Below are 15,961 nucleotides of genomic sequence, written 5' to 3'. Positions count from 1 at the left end.
GTATACACGTCTTTACCGATGCTCTCTGTGTATCGCGGCGTTTCTACGCTCCGAAAGAGGCACGAAAACGTTTTAGCTTTCGGTTCCTAACATATATCATTGGGTAACGCGTTTCACGTGCTCGACAGATGTTGCGCGTACAAGCCGCGCGTTTTGCCGTCGCACGTTCGCTCGTCGTCCTAGTCATCGTCGTCAAGGGACGAGTATTTGCGTTCGACCCGTGCCGTTTACGTCACCGTGAAACCCGATAAAACGAGAAAATAGAAAGAAACGGATAAAAAAGAAGAGAAAAGGGCGACATACGGGTACAATTTGGTATTAAATCGAACGAGCCCTCGTGTCTATGATACGAAGCGCCGCGTATCCCGATACCGCGAGTGCATCGAAGCGGACCGGAAAGCATCGCGAAAGGACGGAACGGTTAATGCTCGGGCATAAATATCGAGGCTCTAATTACGTCGACGAGCGTGCACGCGCCACACATATACCGGGCATATTCCCATCGAATTCGTAATTATGGGCTTAATTGAAAACGTGCCGGCCATTCTCCGTCAGCCGGTCCGCGCCGTTACAAACGCGCTACCTCGTAATTCCTAAAAACAAAACTCTACCGTTTCTCTCTCTCTCTCTCTCTCTTTCTTCCGTCGCGCCTTCTCCTCGTCCTCTTACTTCCGTTCCCCTGCTCTCGCTCTTTCTGTCCCTCTTTCTCTTTCATTCTCCCCCCCTCTCGATGTTTCCTCGACTATTTCGCACTCGACATGTTCGCGAATCGCGTCGCGACACCAAGCCATCCCTATGTACGATACACGAACGATGACCTCGATGGAAGTTACGGTACCGAGACTGCTACCGTGGATCGCAAAACCGGCCGCGAGCACCGCCGCACGGATTCGGGTCAACCGAAGCTGAACGAACTCACGAAACACTTCGAACGCGCCAACGTTGGCTCGCCACGCACGCCGCTTCTCTCGATCAACCGCGAACGCAAAGCGAAATGGCAAACGCGAACTCGCGGTACTCGCCGATTTTTCCGAAGCTGCTCCTGCGACGAAAAAACACGAATGCAAAGCGACGGCCGTGTAATTTATATCCGGGAACCGAGCCAAGAAGCTGCCGGTTATCCCTCGGATCTCGTAAATCTCGGCGGAGCTCGTGTGTGCGCGATCGGTGGAAATACCAAGCTAGTTCATCTGGCTTGTCCACGATTACATCCGTTTCGACGGATAGGAGGATCGAGTACACGCGTCGCGATGCAACGTAATCGACGCGCTCGACGAGCAGCTCGTGAGAACGGCCCGTTTGGGTTAATGGCACTGGAGGAAACGCGCGAAGTCGAGGGTCGTTCGTTTTTTTCTCTTTCCTCTTTTTTCTCTCTGTATTTCGCGTCCTGTCGTCGGTGTTTTAACGCGTCACCGAGTTAAACGTCGAAGACGAAAGACTGTTTACGCCGTTGAATAGATTTCGAAAAAGAGTGAAAAGCGATCGAGCGATGGAATTTTTCAGCGAGTCGAATTTGAAAAAAAGCGGAAACGATCCTTTCTGGCATTTTTTAATAGTAAGCCCCTTGGAAGCGGCGCAAGTCGGATTCTCGGCCGAGGCAGGATGGAGCGGCCGTTTCGCAAGAAAAACGAATTCCTGGCTGTGTATAAGTCGATAACGCGAAGGGAGGCTACGTCCTGTGGCGGAGCTTAGCCGCGTCGCTTATAGGTATATCGTAGTCTTTGATCTTTAAAAAGAATTCAATTTGCCTGGAGATTGAACCAGGGTCACTGAACCGCGTGCAAACGCCAATCGTTCTTCCCGAGTGCACAGGGGCTCCTACCGTGCCACGGATCCACCCCACCTCGCCACTGACGGGAGAGAAACCGACCGTTTTCCTTGAAAAACCGTTCCACCGAATCACCCGTGACCTGCTCCTCTCCTTCGTTTTTCATCCTGTGACCCCGTTTCTGTGTCTTAATTGAAGATGAACATTCAACTACCCTACTGGCGCGCGAGTCCCTTTACCGTTCGTTAGCGGTTCAGAAAGAACTCCGTCCGTAGATTCTAACACGATCCGACTCGATTTGAAAATTTTGGGAGGCGCCGAACGACGGACGAAGCTCGAGCGAAGAACGTGCGATCTTCTTTCAGATGGTGTCCACGCGACTGGAACATGTGCAAGGAAAGGAACGGTGGACATGGAAGAAGCTGACTCGAAATCGAAATCCGATTGGAAACGTCGCGGCCGGCTGTCGCGTAGTAGACACACGCCGTCTACTCGCGACGTAACCACGATAGCGCCCACGTAGCTTTCGAAATATTCGAAACGGAAAGACCGTAGGGAAAGAGCGGCGGACGACCTCTTGGCTGCGCTTATACGCGCATTTGCATAATATCGAAATATCCTTAATGGCGAGCTGCGCCACGCAGCCTTCGAGAAACACCGATTCTCCGGGGTGTCGTGAAACTTATCGCTTCTTAACCGACGACGACGACGACCACGCGTCGATCGTTTCCTCTATTTTTTGTTCGTTGCGGTCGTTTCACCTAGTCGCTTCGAGAAACGAATGCGAGACGCGAGACGAGAGTTAGGTAGTAACGAAACGCGGCGGAATATCCAAGGACGGTTGAGTAGACGGATATCTATTCGGCTTTCGCCGGAATTTCGCGGGTAAATTTAACTCGGCCATTCGCTCGTTTCTAGCCCGCCTCGTAATCGCATTAGTCCGGAGCTACGCGAACGTTTTTTCACGTGGTTCGTTGAAAAAATAGCGCCGCCGCGAATAATATCGTTCCACGGTATTTGCCGGGCGCCGCGCAATCGCGAATACGCTTCCCCTCGAACGCGTTTCACCGAGAGAACAAGGCGTAGAACGCGCTACAACGAGCCAAGAACGTTTTTCCAGTCCCAGATTATCCCGATCCTTTCGAATCTCGTGCACACGTCTGATACTCCGGTGATTCTCTCGCAAAAAAGGATCGTTCGAGCGAGCTATGTAATTTCTTTTGCCTTCGATTGTTCTCCTCCGGGGAGATCAGCAAATTTCGCGAGATCCGTGCATCCATCTCCTACGGCCAACTTCTTCTTTACGACGATATTATTAGCGAGCTGCTGGTCGTTCGCGTGAGACAGTTTCGACGAAACGAGCTGACGAGATAACGCAGTTCGCCGTCTGTTTTCGTTCATCTGAAACATCGGACCCCTCTCCCTGTCTCCCGACTTCCAGTGTCCGACTCACCACCTTCCACGAGCTTGGTTTTGCACGATATCGGATATACGATCCGTTTCGACGTCTCATTCTTTTCTCCTCGCGCTCGTTCAGCCCTGTAATTTACGTCCACTCGACGAATAGATCCGTAAAACTGCCCCGTCGCGAAAGACACTTAATTACCGTCTACAGGCAGCTGGTGTTATCTCGCGGATCACCGTTCCATCCCTTCGTTACCTTCTCGAACTCGATCATGGAAGTGCTCGCTCCGTAACACGCGGCCAAAAGGGATCCAAGCAGCTTCGCTCCTACTTTCTCGCTTTAACTCTGTGACCACACATTAGTTTAATGCACGGGACGCGTGTCCGGTAAAATTCTAACGGAGCATCGGGGGAAAATCGATACGCGCTAACGAGCAGCGAAAAACTTTCTTCCGGCTGGCGTTTGCACGCTCCTGCCTCCACGGTGACCGGCGCAACGGCGGTTGTGTACGCTAGTTCGTCGAAAAGAGCTTCCAGGTTGCCGCGAATACGGTCACGAAGGAAAATAGGGAACGGAGAGGGAGATTGGGGGTGAAAGGTACGAGAATGTCGAAAGTGGCTCGACTCTCGAGGTTCGGCGGGGTAAAATACGAATATTTGAAAGCACGACGGAAGAAAAGTAACGGGCGGACGAAAAGGCGCAGCGGCGCAGGGTGTCGTGCGGGCTGGCCTCCCTTCGCGACACGAGCGCGTATCGGCGACAAGGGTTGACCAGGAATAATTTCACTTTGCGGCCGCCGATAAGCCCACGGGTGCATGTTACCCTACCCACGTCATATGATTGCGGAATCGCGTGATGCTCGAGTCGCGGTAGCGTACCATGGTGCGATGCGGCGTAACTCTAGAACGCGTAAGCTCGGCCCTTTCGCAGCCGCTGAAAGCAACCCCCGATGGGAGGAGGAATGAGTGCAGAGAGGGTCGTAGTCGAGCAAGCAGTTCGCGATCATTGACGATGCTCGGGGGTCGTGGACGAGCCGGATGCCTCGCAAGCCAAATCATCGACTAACGCCAGGCGAAACCTTCCCATTCATCGAGCAACCTTCTCCAGTTTTCGATCGCATCGCGCTTCACGGCATGGCCGATCTCCCGCTAGCGATAATAACGAAATGTACGTCGAAGTTTTTGTGCACCGCTGGCGAATCGTTTCGTACGATCGTCCAAGAAGACGATGACGATGCTCTGGCTGGTTTTCCTAGGACGATCGAAGGCGAACTCGGAGCGAATGGCGAGGATTGTTCCGCCAGGAGGTCGCGTAAATACGCCTCGTATCGATAAATCTACGAGCGGGCACCCATAAATAGTCGATACGTGTAGTCTGGCTGCTATATCGCGATACACGCCGGCTCTAGGTGAGACTGTCTCGCGAAAGGGTGGCGGAGGCTGTGAGTTGGCTGCGGGCCAGCAGATATTTTCGTAGTCCTGGCCCCGCTGCTAGCTGTATGCGTCCAGAGTAACCCCGTCGCTTCCCGATCGGTCTACTTAAATCACTGGTAATGTACGTGGTTCGATTGGGCACGGTAGATTCGAGCAGCCCTAACGGTACGACGGCGTAGAACGGAAGCCTGACGGATAACCGGTGGATGGAGAATGAATCTGCCGTCGTGCTCGCCTTCGCGGCCTCCTCCGATTATGTCTATAGTCTCTACACGTGGCGTATAGCTCGGCTGGGTATAAACTATACCACGAAACGTTCGAAGCTACTTCGATTGAAGCCAATGACTCGCACAAAGGCGGTGACGAATCACGCGAGAGCGCAAACGAGGCTGCAATCGGACAACGAGACCGGCTTTAGTCGCGAAAGGAACACGAGAGATACGCGTATACGAATCCAATTACGCGGGATGAAGACTTCGCGTACCCTCGGTCCAATTAACGGGAAAACTAATTTCTGCGCGGCGGCGAAATCCGCGCTCACCGAGCTCCCGCGTATTTTTTCCTCCTTTTGTCCTCGGAAAAGCCGCCGAGAACCGAGATCCCCGCTTGCCTCTATCCTTTATCTGATATATATAATATATATACACACACACACACACACACACACACACACACATATAATTTTTTCTCCCCTCTCGGTTCCGTCGACCGGCGGCGTCCCAGTCCCGATTCAGCGCGCCGTAATACGCGCGGTCGCTCGCTCGTTCCGCTGAATTTAATTTAGCACTTACCGTATTGCGCGGGGCACAGCTAACCGTTTAACCGCCTAACGCCTTTGCCAACTTGGAGGGAGTAACGGCCTGCGAATTTTCGTGGACGCGGGCCGTTTTCCATGCAGCGTGGCGGCCTCGATTCTCGTGGTTGTCGCGTTGAAATACAGTGACCCTCGAACGCGTTCCCCTCGACTCGTTCCGCTCGACCAAATCGTCGCTCAGTGTGCGAGGCGGCCCGATTTTTCCAGGCAATCGCTTTTCCCTTTTCTTTTTTCCATTTGCTTTTTCATTCCTTTTTTTTTTTTTTTTTGTTTTCCATTCGACGATATCGCTTTCTGACCGGCCGCGTCGATTTCACCGAGGCTTGGATTAACGGTTAACCGTGCTCGCAAAATGAAACCCTCTAAACTCGCAGGTCTGTTTGTTCAGTATTCGTTTCGTCGATGGAGAGGCTCGATGGGCTAGTCTGCTTTTTCGTCGTCCGCGAGATTATTGCGAATGAACGGACCTCGCACGGTGATTGGTTCCAGCTCATCGGTTGCAACTATTCCGCGTATCGAGTCCGAAAAAAGGAGAAAGCGATATGAAAATAGCCTCCATTATGAATCTCGTAGCTTCTCAGGGAATCGCTCACACCAACTTTCCATCGATTAAAGCGTTAATTTCAAGAAAACGCGCTCGCCGTAATCACGATCAACCTGCAAGCCGTTCTGGGTCACGTTTCCGGTCGGCTTATCCCGCATATTTTCCTCGCACCTTTTTTCCCGTGTTCACGACGCGACGTTTTGTGCCTGACGTAACCTGAAAACCAAATTACCAGAGCTCCTGTGCTCGAGACGCGTAAGAAGTCATGAAACGAGACCCGAGCTTGTTTATCGAGGAAAATCAGCGGAAGGAAGAGAGACGCAAACGCGCCGCTGCAACTATCACCAATCTGCCTCTCCCTCCCCGAAAGCGCCATTAAACGCAAGCGATCCCAGCCTGGCTGGCTTTTAATCAGGCTAATGCGTAGCGTCGAGTTATTCCGCGGCTCGTTTCCCTTTCGCGTCCCGTCCCACGCGGATATCGAGTAGCCCGTGCACGGCGAAAATCAAATGCGGCCGCGTCCGTCAACGTCGTTCCTGCGCCAAACGAGGATCGCGAAACGAACAGAACGTATCACCGTCAACAAGGAGAAGGGAATCGAAATTCGCGAGCTGAGCCTCGTTATGATATGCATAACGAAAAGGGAGGTTGTGGTTCTCTCGATTGGGGAGGCCACAATTCAGGACGATATCGGTCGGTCGACGAACAACGAACGTCGAAAACGAAAATTTATTCGCGGAGGATCGTGACAAATATAAATCGTCGTGAAACCAAGCGTCGCATTAAAGACCAGTACGGAGCGAAGCGACGTCGTTGCAATTTCGCAGCAGTGACGCTATGCGCTTCAGAAGGATTACATTTTTAATAATACGATGCGCTCGTTTCTCACATCTGTCTATTAGGAATATAAAGTCGACCGAATTTTTTAGTTTTTTAGTTTAATCGCTCAAAATCGGAGCGACGAAAATAGCGCAATCGCTGATGAAATTCGTGATTCACCTTTTCTTAAATTCTATCCTCGTTCGATACCGGAGGAATAAAGCTTTTGCTACTCATCGGCGACCTTTAAACGAAACGAAGTAGCCATAGAAATCGCGTTATTTGGGTTACGAGGAAACCCGACGAGGTCAGAGAGGGCCGTGCAGACGATTCGCGAGTAAATCCGCTTTGCCTGGAACGCGAATTCCTGACGCGACAGCATTTGCCGCGACATGCCGCGGTGTTCTTCGTACAGCCTGGGATCAGCTCGCTCTTCCTGCAAACGAGTTCGCGGAAGAAGACGCAGCTTCTCTTCCTGACCAGCTGCACGGTTTTCCCATAATACGCCGCGACGTCTTTTCACTCGTAAACTCGGACTATATCCTCGTGGTTTGGCCGTGTCCCAACAGCCAGCTTTTCGCTTTCTCCCCGAATATCGTTTTTCTGTCCTTATTTTCCTGTCTCTTTCCTCCTTCCAAGTCTCTTCTCCTTCATCCGTGTCGTAACATTTGCAACGAAGCTCCGTCCGAGTTATCGAATTTCTATCGAGCGACTTCGCTACGCTATTCTATCTATTTGCTTTTTCTATGTAGATAGTCTGCGCGTATGCGTTGGTCGGTCGAAGCATCGCGTATTCAATTTGCAAGCTGCTCCCTTTTTACGGCGAGTCGCACAAAACTCGCGGGAAAAGAGAGTCAACCGAGGAAACCTGTTGAGCCGGATAGGCTCGCGCGGATTCGCGGTGATCAATCGCGAGGACGGGGTAAGTTTCGCGGGCGTACAAGCAAGAGTAGGCGAGGTGTAGGAGAGGTTTAGGCGAACTCGCGGCAAGAATCGGCCCGAGGTCAGCGAACCGAAAAGCGAACGCGTCGAGTGACACGAAAGATCAAAGAATCTCGTCGAAGGACTCACCTACGGTTGCCAGCAGCACCAGAAAGGTCCAACGGTGTCCGGATCTCTCCACGAATCTCATCCTCTCTGGAATTATGAGCACTCGAGGGCGGCTAGTTCTTTCCCTGGTCTACGCCCACCAAAACACACGAGACACAATATTCGATATCGACACTTCTTCCGTTATTATTACAGCTGGCACAAGCCGCTTTGCGTAAATTCCTTAATAAAAGGAAATCACTCTGCGTGTAGTGGAGTAACTGTGGTAATCGTCCCGTGACGAAACAGAACGCCTCCGACACCACGCACTACTATACCTTCTTCAAAAGACACGACGAAGCTTCTTCGTCGAAGAGTTCCAAGGTTATTCAGGTGTACGCGTGCTCAATGGCCGAGGACCTTGCAGTCGAGGCCTGGATTGTCCTCGATCCTCTGCTCGTCATGTCGAACAAAGATGAGAGAAGCGCGGGAATCGCGACACGATCGGCGTGAGGTGCGCGAGGCCGTGGTAACTCGCAAGGATCGAGCTTCTCGACTGGCGGGGTATGTGTCCGCGGCGGAAGGACGTGCGCGCTCGCCCGGTGGCCAACTCGCGCGGCGAGAGAACGAGCGGAGCGAAGCGGAACAGAATGGAACGGAACGGAAGAACGCGGCGGAGGCTACGTTGGCACCTTGATAGTCGGCGGTTAAGTGCGACCGCGGTCCGCTCGACTCTCGTGTCTCGCTCGCCGTTTCACGGCCGAGCGACAGAGAGAGACTGATCTCACGATGCGCGCATGCCTCCGGCGAAAGTTTCCTCGAGTCGAGTCAAGCCGAGTCGAGTCGCGGGGCTGGTTCGTTTATTTCTCGCGCCACTCTTCCACCCGACAAGTACGCGCCTCTTTTCGCTCTGGCTCTATCGTCTGATCGTCGTCGTCTCACAGGAAATGCAACGGGTCGCGCCTTTTCTTCCTCTGTAAATACGACGAACGTTGTTTCCTCCCTTCGAATAGCGGACGATTGATCCATTGGAAACTGTCCGCGGAGACAATCGTTCGATTTCTCTGGGACTAGTCATCGATACATAGACACACGAAGAGTCACAGAAACACGATCGAAGTTGGCGAATAAGAGTACCAGGTGAATCGGTGGACTGGGAATGGTCTCTGGGTTTCAAATGGTCGTTAACGGGGACGGATCGGCGCGAAGCAGCAGGTATCCCGTGCAGCTGCGGGACAACGTGAATTACTGGTGTGAATTCCAATGGTGGGTGGTTCGCGGCGGCCGCTTTCGCCGCGAGTACGTCACCGACCACGGACAGATATACCCACGGTGGAAGCCGCTTCCCATTGCGTTAACGCGACGCGGTTTTACGAGCGCCGATTCTACCAGTAAATCGCGCCCCGTGCACGGGATTCTCTTTTATCTGCGAAACATATTTCTGCCGGCGGTGAGGACGAAACGAGACGAAAAACGAGAGAGGCGAAGCAAAAAGAGAGAGAAATACGCGAGAGGACGCGAGACGAGGAACGAACGCGAAATGAAACGAGCTGAAATGAAACGCGCGAACGAACGAGAAAACGATCGTTAAAACGTTTAGAGATGCGGTTCCGGGGCAAAGAGATGCAGTCGAAGATGTGGAGCAAGAGGAGTATCGGTAAACCGTGGGGCGAATGGGGAACGAGGAAGGGACGAGGGTGGAACGAACGGGTCTACGAGAGAAGTTAACCAGGGAGACCGGAGAAACTCGCAGACTCCGCATCCGGCCGCTCGATGGTAGACCGTACAATTGTCTGGCATTGTGCTTGCAAATCAAGCGGCGGGCCGAATTTACATGAGATTTACGGCATTCCGTTTGCCGCAGCCCTGGCTGCCGCGTCCTCCTTCGTGTAACGTTCACGATTCCGCCTCGTACCTCGTCCAGCCTCGCGCGAACACTCACCTAGACGATCGTGCCCTGACCGCGACAAAAACCTCCGACGAACACACCTTTAATAAATTCCACTTCGGTTCGTCTTTTATATCTCTGTCCTTCTCTCCTTTTCCCTATTCCCCCCTTCTTAACTGGATTCGTTTTCCCGCCAATCGACTTTGAATATTTTGCGAAATTCAAGGAAGCTCCTCCGAAGGGAGAAGTTTCGGAGAAGGCAAATACGCTACGAACCAGAGGCACGTACACGCTCCAGAGAATACGCCGGCCGCGTTACACCCGAGACTTCCCGCGGGAGATTCCCGTTTCTTAATTACTTCCATCCATTAATTAAAGAGTCGACTCTTGACCGCCGCGAAAGCTCGAGCTTCCGAGTACCTGGATCGCGAAACTCACTCTCGATCGAAAGAGCGTCGATATCCTGCTGGATAAATCGCCCGAGAGTCTGGAACATCCGCCTTTCAACTCTGAACAACGCGAAAAGAGCAGTACTACTTTGATATTTGAACATAAGTGTTTTGTGATTTTTGCGAGTGTACCAGGTATCACTGTAATGGAATAATGGCGCCTGAGCAAGTTTGGCGAATCGTTGAAGAAATTAAGAAATCGAGAGGTGTTTTTCATGAAATTTTATCTAAACGATGAACCCGCGATATATGTAGATAAACAAATAAAATTATTATAAAACATGCTGAATGAGAGGCAGCGTGAAATCGACGCATACTAAAGAAAGAAATAAAATCCGAACCAAACACGGTGTTTGAAATCTCAGTATCGCTTTAATAACTTTACAATCAAGCTCGTTGATCACAGTTTGCCTTTCCTCATGTGGTGCCACTCTATCCCTTATTTCATGAGGAGCTCGTACCGGAGCAAAGTCGCGGTCGCGAAACAGACTCGCGCACTCGCGATTTCAAGACTCCAGAGACTCGGTTCTCCTCAGGCGCTCGTGTAGGTCTCGCAGTTAAATTAGGTGAAATAGCTCCCTAGACGTCTCTTCGTTAGACTTCTCCAGACCGTTATCCTTTCGCGTGATACGAGAACTAAACTTGCCTCTTTCCGCGGGATGCCCACAATTTTGCGACTTTCATCTCGGTTCAGCTTTTCCTAGATGACTCGTGATTCGGACTTCGTGAAGCGGAAGCCGCTCTTTCCAACGGGTTAAGGTCGAAATCAGCACGTGTGTCACGAGAGCGGCACGAAACGATCGATGTGCCGGCGCGAATTCATTAAGTATTCGCGCGGCTTTAATTACAAGAACAAAGTTTCCGCTCGATTGGAAAAGTTTTCACGGCGCCTGCATACTCGATCGCGATGGATCGGCGCTACTGCTGCGCTGCAAACCCGCCCCCGAGGCCAACCGTTCGAGAAAAGGGGAAGCTTTCTTTACCAGCGCAGACAACGTCACGTAAAAATTCCCAGCGATGAACCGACTCTCTCGAATGGGGCATCCCAAGTATCCAAAGTTTGAGCTTGATTTCCTCCGGAGAATTTCTATAGAAATACGGAGCGAGAATCTTCAGGGGGTTGATCAAAGACAGCGAACCGTCGCTGATCCGATGGTGGATCTTGCGTTCGATGCAATTAGAGAACCCTCCTACATTTCTCTTCCCCAAGGAACCTATTCTCCATCGATCTTCCTCGATTTTCTGTCATTTAATGGGGCTGATAGATATTATAGCGGTATGCGACACGCAATATTCGATATTGCTTGTCGGGTAAACAGACAGTGATCTCTCCTCTAAAATCACCAAGTGAATCGAAGATTATTCGACGATGCCACGCGAAAGCGAGATAAGCTTTCTCGAGGCATAGTCGTTTTATTGGCAAAGCTTGGGTTCATAGATTTTTTACGCGGCAAAATTCATTAAAGCCTGCTGTCGGCTAGCCGCACTTTCCTATGATCCAATTTCCAACGCTGTTCTCTCGCACTTGTTCCGTTTTCTTTCCATCGCACGACTGAATTGAATAAATAAATAAATCTTCAACTCGACCTGAATACAGGTGGATAATTCTTCCGCCAAAGGAAATTACTGAGAAAGAGCTGACGCTGGCGGACCGATCGGCGATATTGCTTTGGAGCGAAGCCTATCTTCTCTTTTCGCAACCCGTCCAACGTTGAAACAGCTGCGCTGCGAATCGAACTTCTATCCTCGTGCGAAAGAGATCACGTCTAGGGAGATTCCCCTATGGGAGACATCCGCGTCGCTTATCGTCGTTGATAAAATCGGGTGTCGAATTTGTCGCGAGCCGGCCAACGGCTCCACTCTGGGTATCTCCCTTCCCCCGGCCTGCAGAGACACAAATCAGTCGAAGGCGAGCTACTGGGTGAGGTGATGGCGACGGAGGAAAGCGAGATAGGGGACCGACAGAGTGGTAAGGGGATCTCGTAATCCTTTTGTAAGATGGCCGAGAGAACGGTGGTTAACGTTTATCGCAATAAATAAAGCTCGGATTCTTGTCCCGGAAGGTAGACGTGCAGTCGTTAAAGCGTGCAAAGTTTGGGAGGGGTATCGTTAACGGTAGCGAGAAGCAAGAAGGAGGCGAGTCGTGAAAGCTCTTTGAGGTCGCGGCCGATACTACGCGCGCAGGTTAAGTGCTCGCTACGGCACCAAGATTCGGCTCGTCGGCTTAATAAGCTCCCGAAACGCCGTGGAAATTTGTTGCCCTCCGACGCGGTATACGACCCTCTGCTCAGACACCGACTAATCCGGATCCACCGCAGCCACCTTCCTACCATCGATGCCGCGGAATTCCCACGCGAGACTGCGTCGTTGCGGTTCCATCAACGACGAACCGTACCGTTGCTCTCAATCCCGACGGAGGATCTCTGTCGAAAATACTGCGGTAATACGCGATAGAGGGGATACACGCGACGATATCGATGGAACGGAAGACGAGCTCCGAAGGAGAACGATCGCCCCGAGACGGTTAGGTCTTTGGGCTCGGTTAAGGTCTGCGATCGCAGGTGGCCGCACGCGAGCCGAGGAATCGACCCAACGGTCGAGAGGCGAAGCGACGGTGACTCGACGAGCCGTGACCAAGACTTCCGTTCGCACGGCCTGTACGAGCACCTCGCAATAAAAGCGTTTCTCTCGCGTTTCAGTCGGATCGGGAAAGGGACGGGGTCGCGTGGGAGGCTACCGGACGCCTCGATTGCCAGGGCCCGATAGCGATCTCGGACCGATCTGTTGGCGGTAGCGGTGGCGGTGGCGGTGACGGTAGCAGCGCTGGAGGCGGTGAATCGAAACCGTACGTAGTACGTTGGGGGGACGCCTCTGGGAATGGCAAGGAAAATCTTGACAAAACGGTGATTGCCACGGCAGAGTTGACGAGGTACGCGAACCTAGGGGACGCCGCGGGGAGAAGTCGAGTATCGGTTGAGCGACGGAAGAGGCGCAGCTGCCAGTGACTCGTTTCAAGTGTCGCGTCTTCGTCCCGCCGTACAACGAACACCGACAAGAACGCACGTCTCTACTCTCCCTAGAGTATCCAGAGAGAGCTCCGAAGTACGGAGACGAAACAAGACGGAATCGGGTATCAAAGAGGTAAACCTCGTTTCGACGGTACCGTTCTCGGTAAACACGATCGAGTAAGGTAACTATGAAGCGACCGAGTGTACGCGCCGGGGATAATTATTCGTCGAATTGCGAGTTCTAATTACGGAGGTCAGGTTTAGAGTCCCGTAGAGTTTCTGTTCCTCTTAATTGGCGCCCGGAGACTTTCAGAGTCATGGCTACTGATTACTTTTAACGTACTCCTTAACGATTCTTGCAATCCATTTTCAGCTTCATCGCCGTTCCTCGAAACTAAAACGGGTGTACGTGTATTGTTTTTGTTCTACGTAATGGGTTACACCTGCTAAGTAACCCCTTTCTCTCCCCCTTCCGTAAGATACTTGCTTTAAATTGCCATACGTCCAGCTAAAATCTCCGTGGAAGAGCAGGGCGCGGCATAAAGACGACGTCCTTTCTCTTTCCGTTCGTTCCGTTTCGTTTCGCTCGGTAACCAGAAAGGAGGGAACCACTCTATGTCCGGGCATTTAATCGAGCCAACGGTTTTCCAGAGTTGCACTCGTAGCCGCGTTTTCTGCGACAGTAACGGTCGTCGACGAACACGTGCCAGATGACAGGTGTGTTTGCGCGACTAGGCCGTGTCCGATCGCGACACGCTATCGTTTATCTACTGGCTTATCAGTTCGACCGACGCTCCCAGTAGTCGTTCGTTCGTTCGAGGTCCGGGTCGCTTCCGAATCTCGACCCTACCGACGGTGACGTCGTTCGAAACCTTCGAAAATGGGTAAGCTTTATCGCGTCTTTCGAGCGACTCGATTTCTCCAAGTTGTTGGAGTCGTCGATGGAATAACGCGCGAAAACTTGACCGTGAGTTTCACGGTTTATTGAAATGCATCGGCGAAAGGGATCAGAGGCGTCGGATCTTTATCGTTTCTACAGCGCTTCCTAACGCCGATAGGTTTTAGCGGGTGAATCGTTCTTCTTTCTCGGATTCGTTCTTTTCGCCTGGTTCTCGCAAAAAGAAGAGCGAGGTTGATCGATTTATTGGATCGCCGAAGTTCCAAGCTCTCCGCATCAGGGGTCGGATATAAATCGATTTGCTCGATTATCGTAACGGCCAGCTGACTTTAATGGCTCGCTAAACGCTTCCGCTTGTCGTCGAGGTACTTGCCGCGGTTAGCCGACCGAATAAAAACCGTTCTCGGTTCCCCAGTCGACGATCACGGCGAAGGTGTACCGTCTGCGGGACCGGAAACAGTCGGCGACGGCGGCGGCGGTGCTCGCGAAATGAGGACGCCCGTCCTTCCGTTCGTTTCGCTCACAGTGAAGAAACCTGGCTGGCAAAACGCGGCTAAGCTTCTTGCCCGATCTTCGTGACCCGCGACGCAGTCGATTCTCTCTCTCTTCCTCTGCGGAACCTTTGCAAGAACTTCCCAAAGCAGTCGGATCGAAAACGCGCACAGCCAGCCGGTACGTTATTTACGAGGCCTGCCACTCGTGCTTCTCTTCTTCTTGCGAACACCATGAATCGCACGTGCAACCCTGCACGGCTTCAACAAGCAGCGCTGCCACTAGCGGCGATTAACGAGCGTGACCATGGCCTCACGCACCACTTCTGCGCTTTTTCCGCCTCTCCTCTTCGTCTTTCCGGAGATCTACCGCGCGGTGAAGAGAAAATTCGTCTTGCGGGCGGAGAGACGCGAGGCCAGAAGAGGTCAGCAATCGTTGGTCGAGAGTCCGGTAGTCGTTCCGCGACACTGCGTGGTAAGTATACTCGACCGGTTCGCGTTCCCCTGCTCGAAAGGGCAAAGAAAAAGACGGGTCGCGGCGGAAAAAGATGGCGGCAAAACGAGTAACTTCTCGTCGAGTAGCGGGCCGCGATCTCCTCCGCTTCGAGCCACCTCGTCGTTAGATCCGACGCGCGGAGTCCGTTGAACTTCTACCGTACGAGGCCGACCTCTGTCTTCCTTCTTCTTCCACTTCCTCCGTCTCCTTCCATCATCCTGACAAAAGCAAAGGCTGTGGAATCGGATCCATGGATCGTAGGAAATAGCGCAGAAACATCGGCTTCCCCTTTGAATAAATCGATTCCGTCTTCTTAATGCCCAGTCAGGATCCTTCGCTACTTGGCAACTCGAACCGTTTTTCGTGGCGTTTTACAGGACATATCGCCATGACAATCGTTGTTCTATCGCTGCTAGCTTTTCGAAATTAATATGATCTTTCCACTGTTTAAACTGGACTTCGCGAGGATCACCTTGTACTTTTTGACCGTCTCTCGCGCGACTTTCTGCGCCTTTACGGTTTTTCCGCAACTTCGTCGACCGCGCGTTCCAAAGTCATACGCTTCCTTATTTCATCCTTGATATTTGTCGTGGAAGAGAGGTGTCCTTCGCTGAGAAAAACGAAGGGTTTCGAATGTAATTCGTACAAACGGAGTATTCCGATCAAAACGATAACCTACATTTCCTTACCTCTCGTTTCTTCGATAGAAAAATGACCCGAGTTCCGTTCGTAAAGCTGAGTGGGTAAGCGAGACTCTTGTTAGAAATTATCTCCGCGTAAAAATTTGCTGGCGGACTTTTTGCTCGCCGGTATTCTTCGACGATGCTCGAAGGAAGAAGCCCGAAGATACCCAGAATAGCACTTAACGAAAGCGTCCTCAATACATCGATTTTCGATTCGAAACGAACTTTATACTTTC

The 15,961-nt window shown here is 52.0% G+C and overlaps 1 protein-coding gene and 1 long non-coding RNA gene across 2 annotated transcripts in view; one reads left to right on the top strand and one right to left on the bottom strand.

The window, feature by feature from the left end:
• Positions 1-7,988, bottom strand: part of ed (hemicentin protein echinoid) — a 34,386-nt gene extending 26,398 nt beyond the window's left edge. The window contains exon 1 of the mRNA XM_069116466.1: positions 7,855-7,988. Within this exon, the coding sequence (XP_068972567.1) occupies positions 7,855-7,915 (61 nt within the window). The 5' untranslated portion in view covers positions 7,916-7,988. The remainder of the gene's footprint in view (positions 1-7,854) is intronic.
• LOC138181554 (uncharacterized) overlaps positions 1-15,961 on the top strand; it is a 74,644-nt gene that overhangs the window by 28,283 nt on the left and 30,400 nt on the right. The window lies entirely within an intron of this gene.

The sequence above is a fragment of the Bombus flavifrons genome, chromosome 7 (genome assembly GCF_040668555.2).
Source record: "Bombus flavifrons isolate JBK064 chromosome 7, iyBomFlav1_principal, whole genome shotgun sequence".
Taxonomy (NCBI): Eukaryota; Metazoa; Arthropoda; class Insecta; order Hymenoptera; family Apidae; genus Bombus; species Bombus flavifrons.
This window is presented reverse-complemented; position numbering and strand designations above follow the sequence as displayed.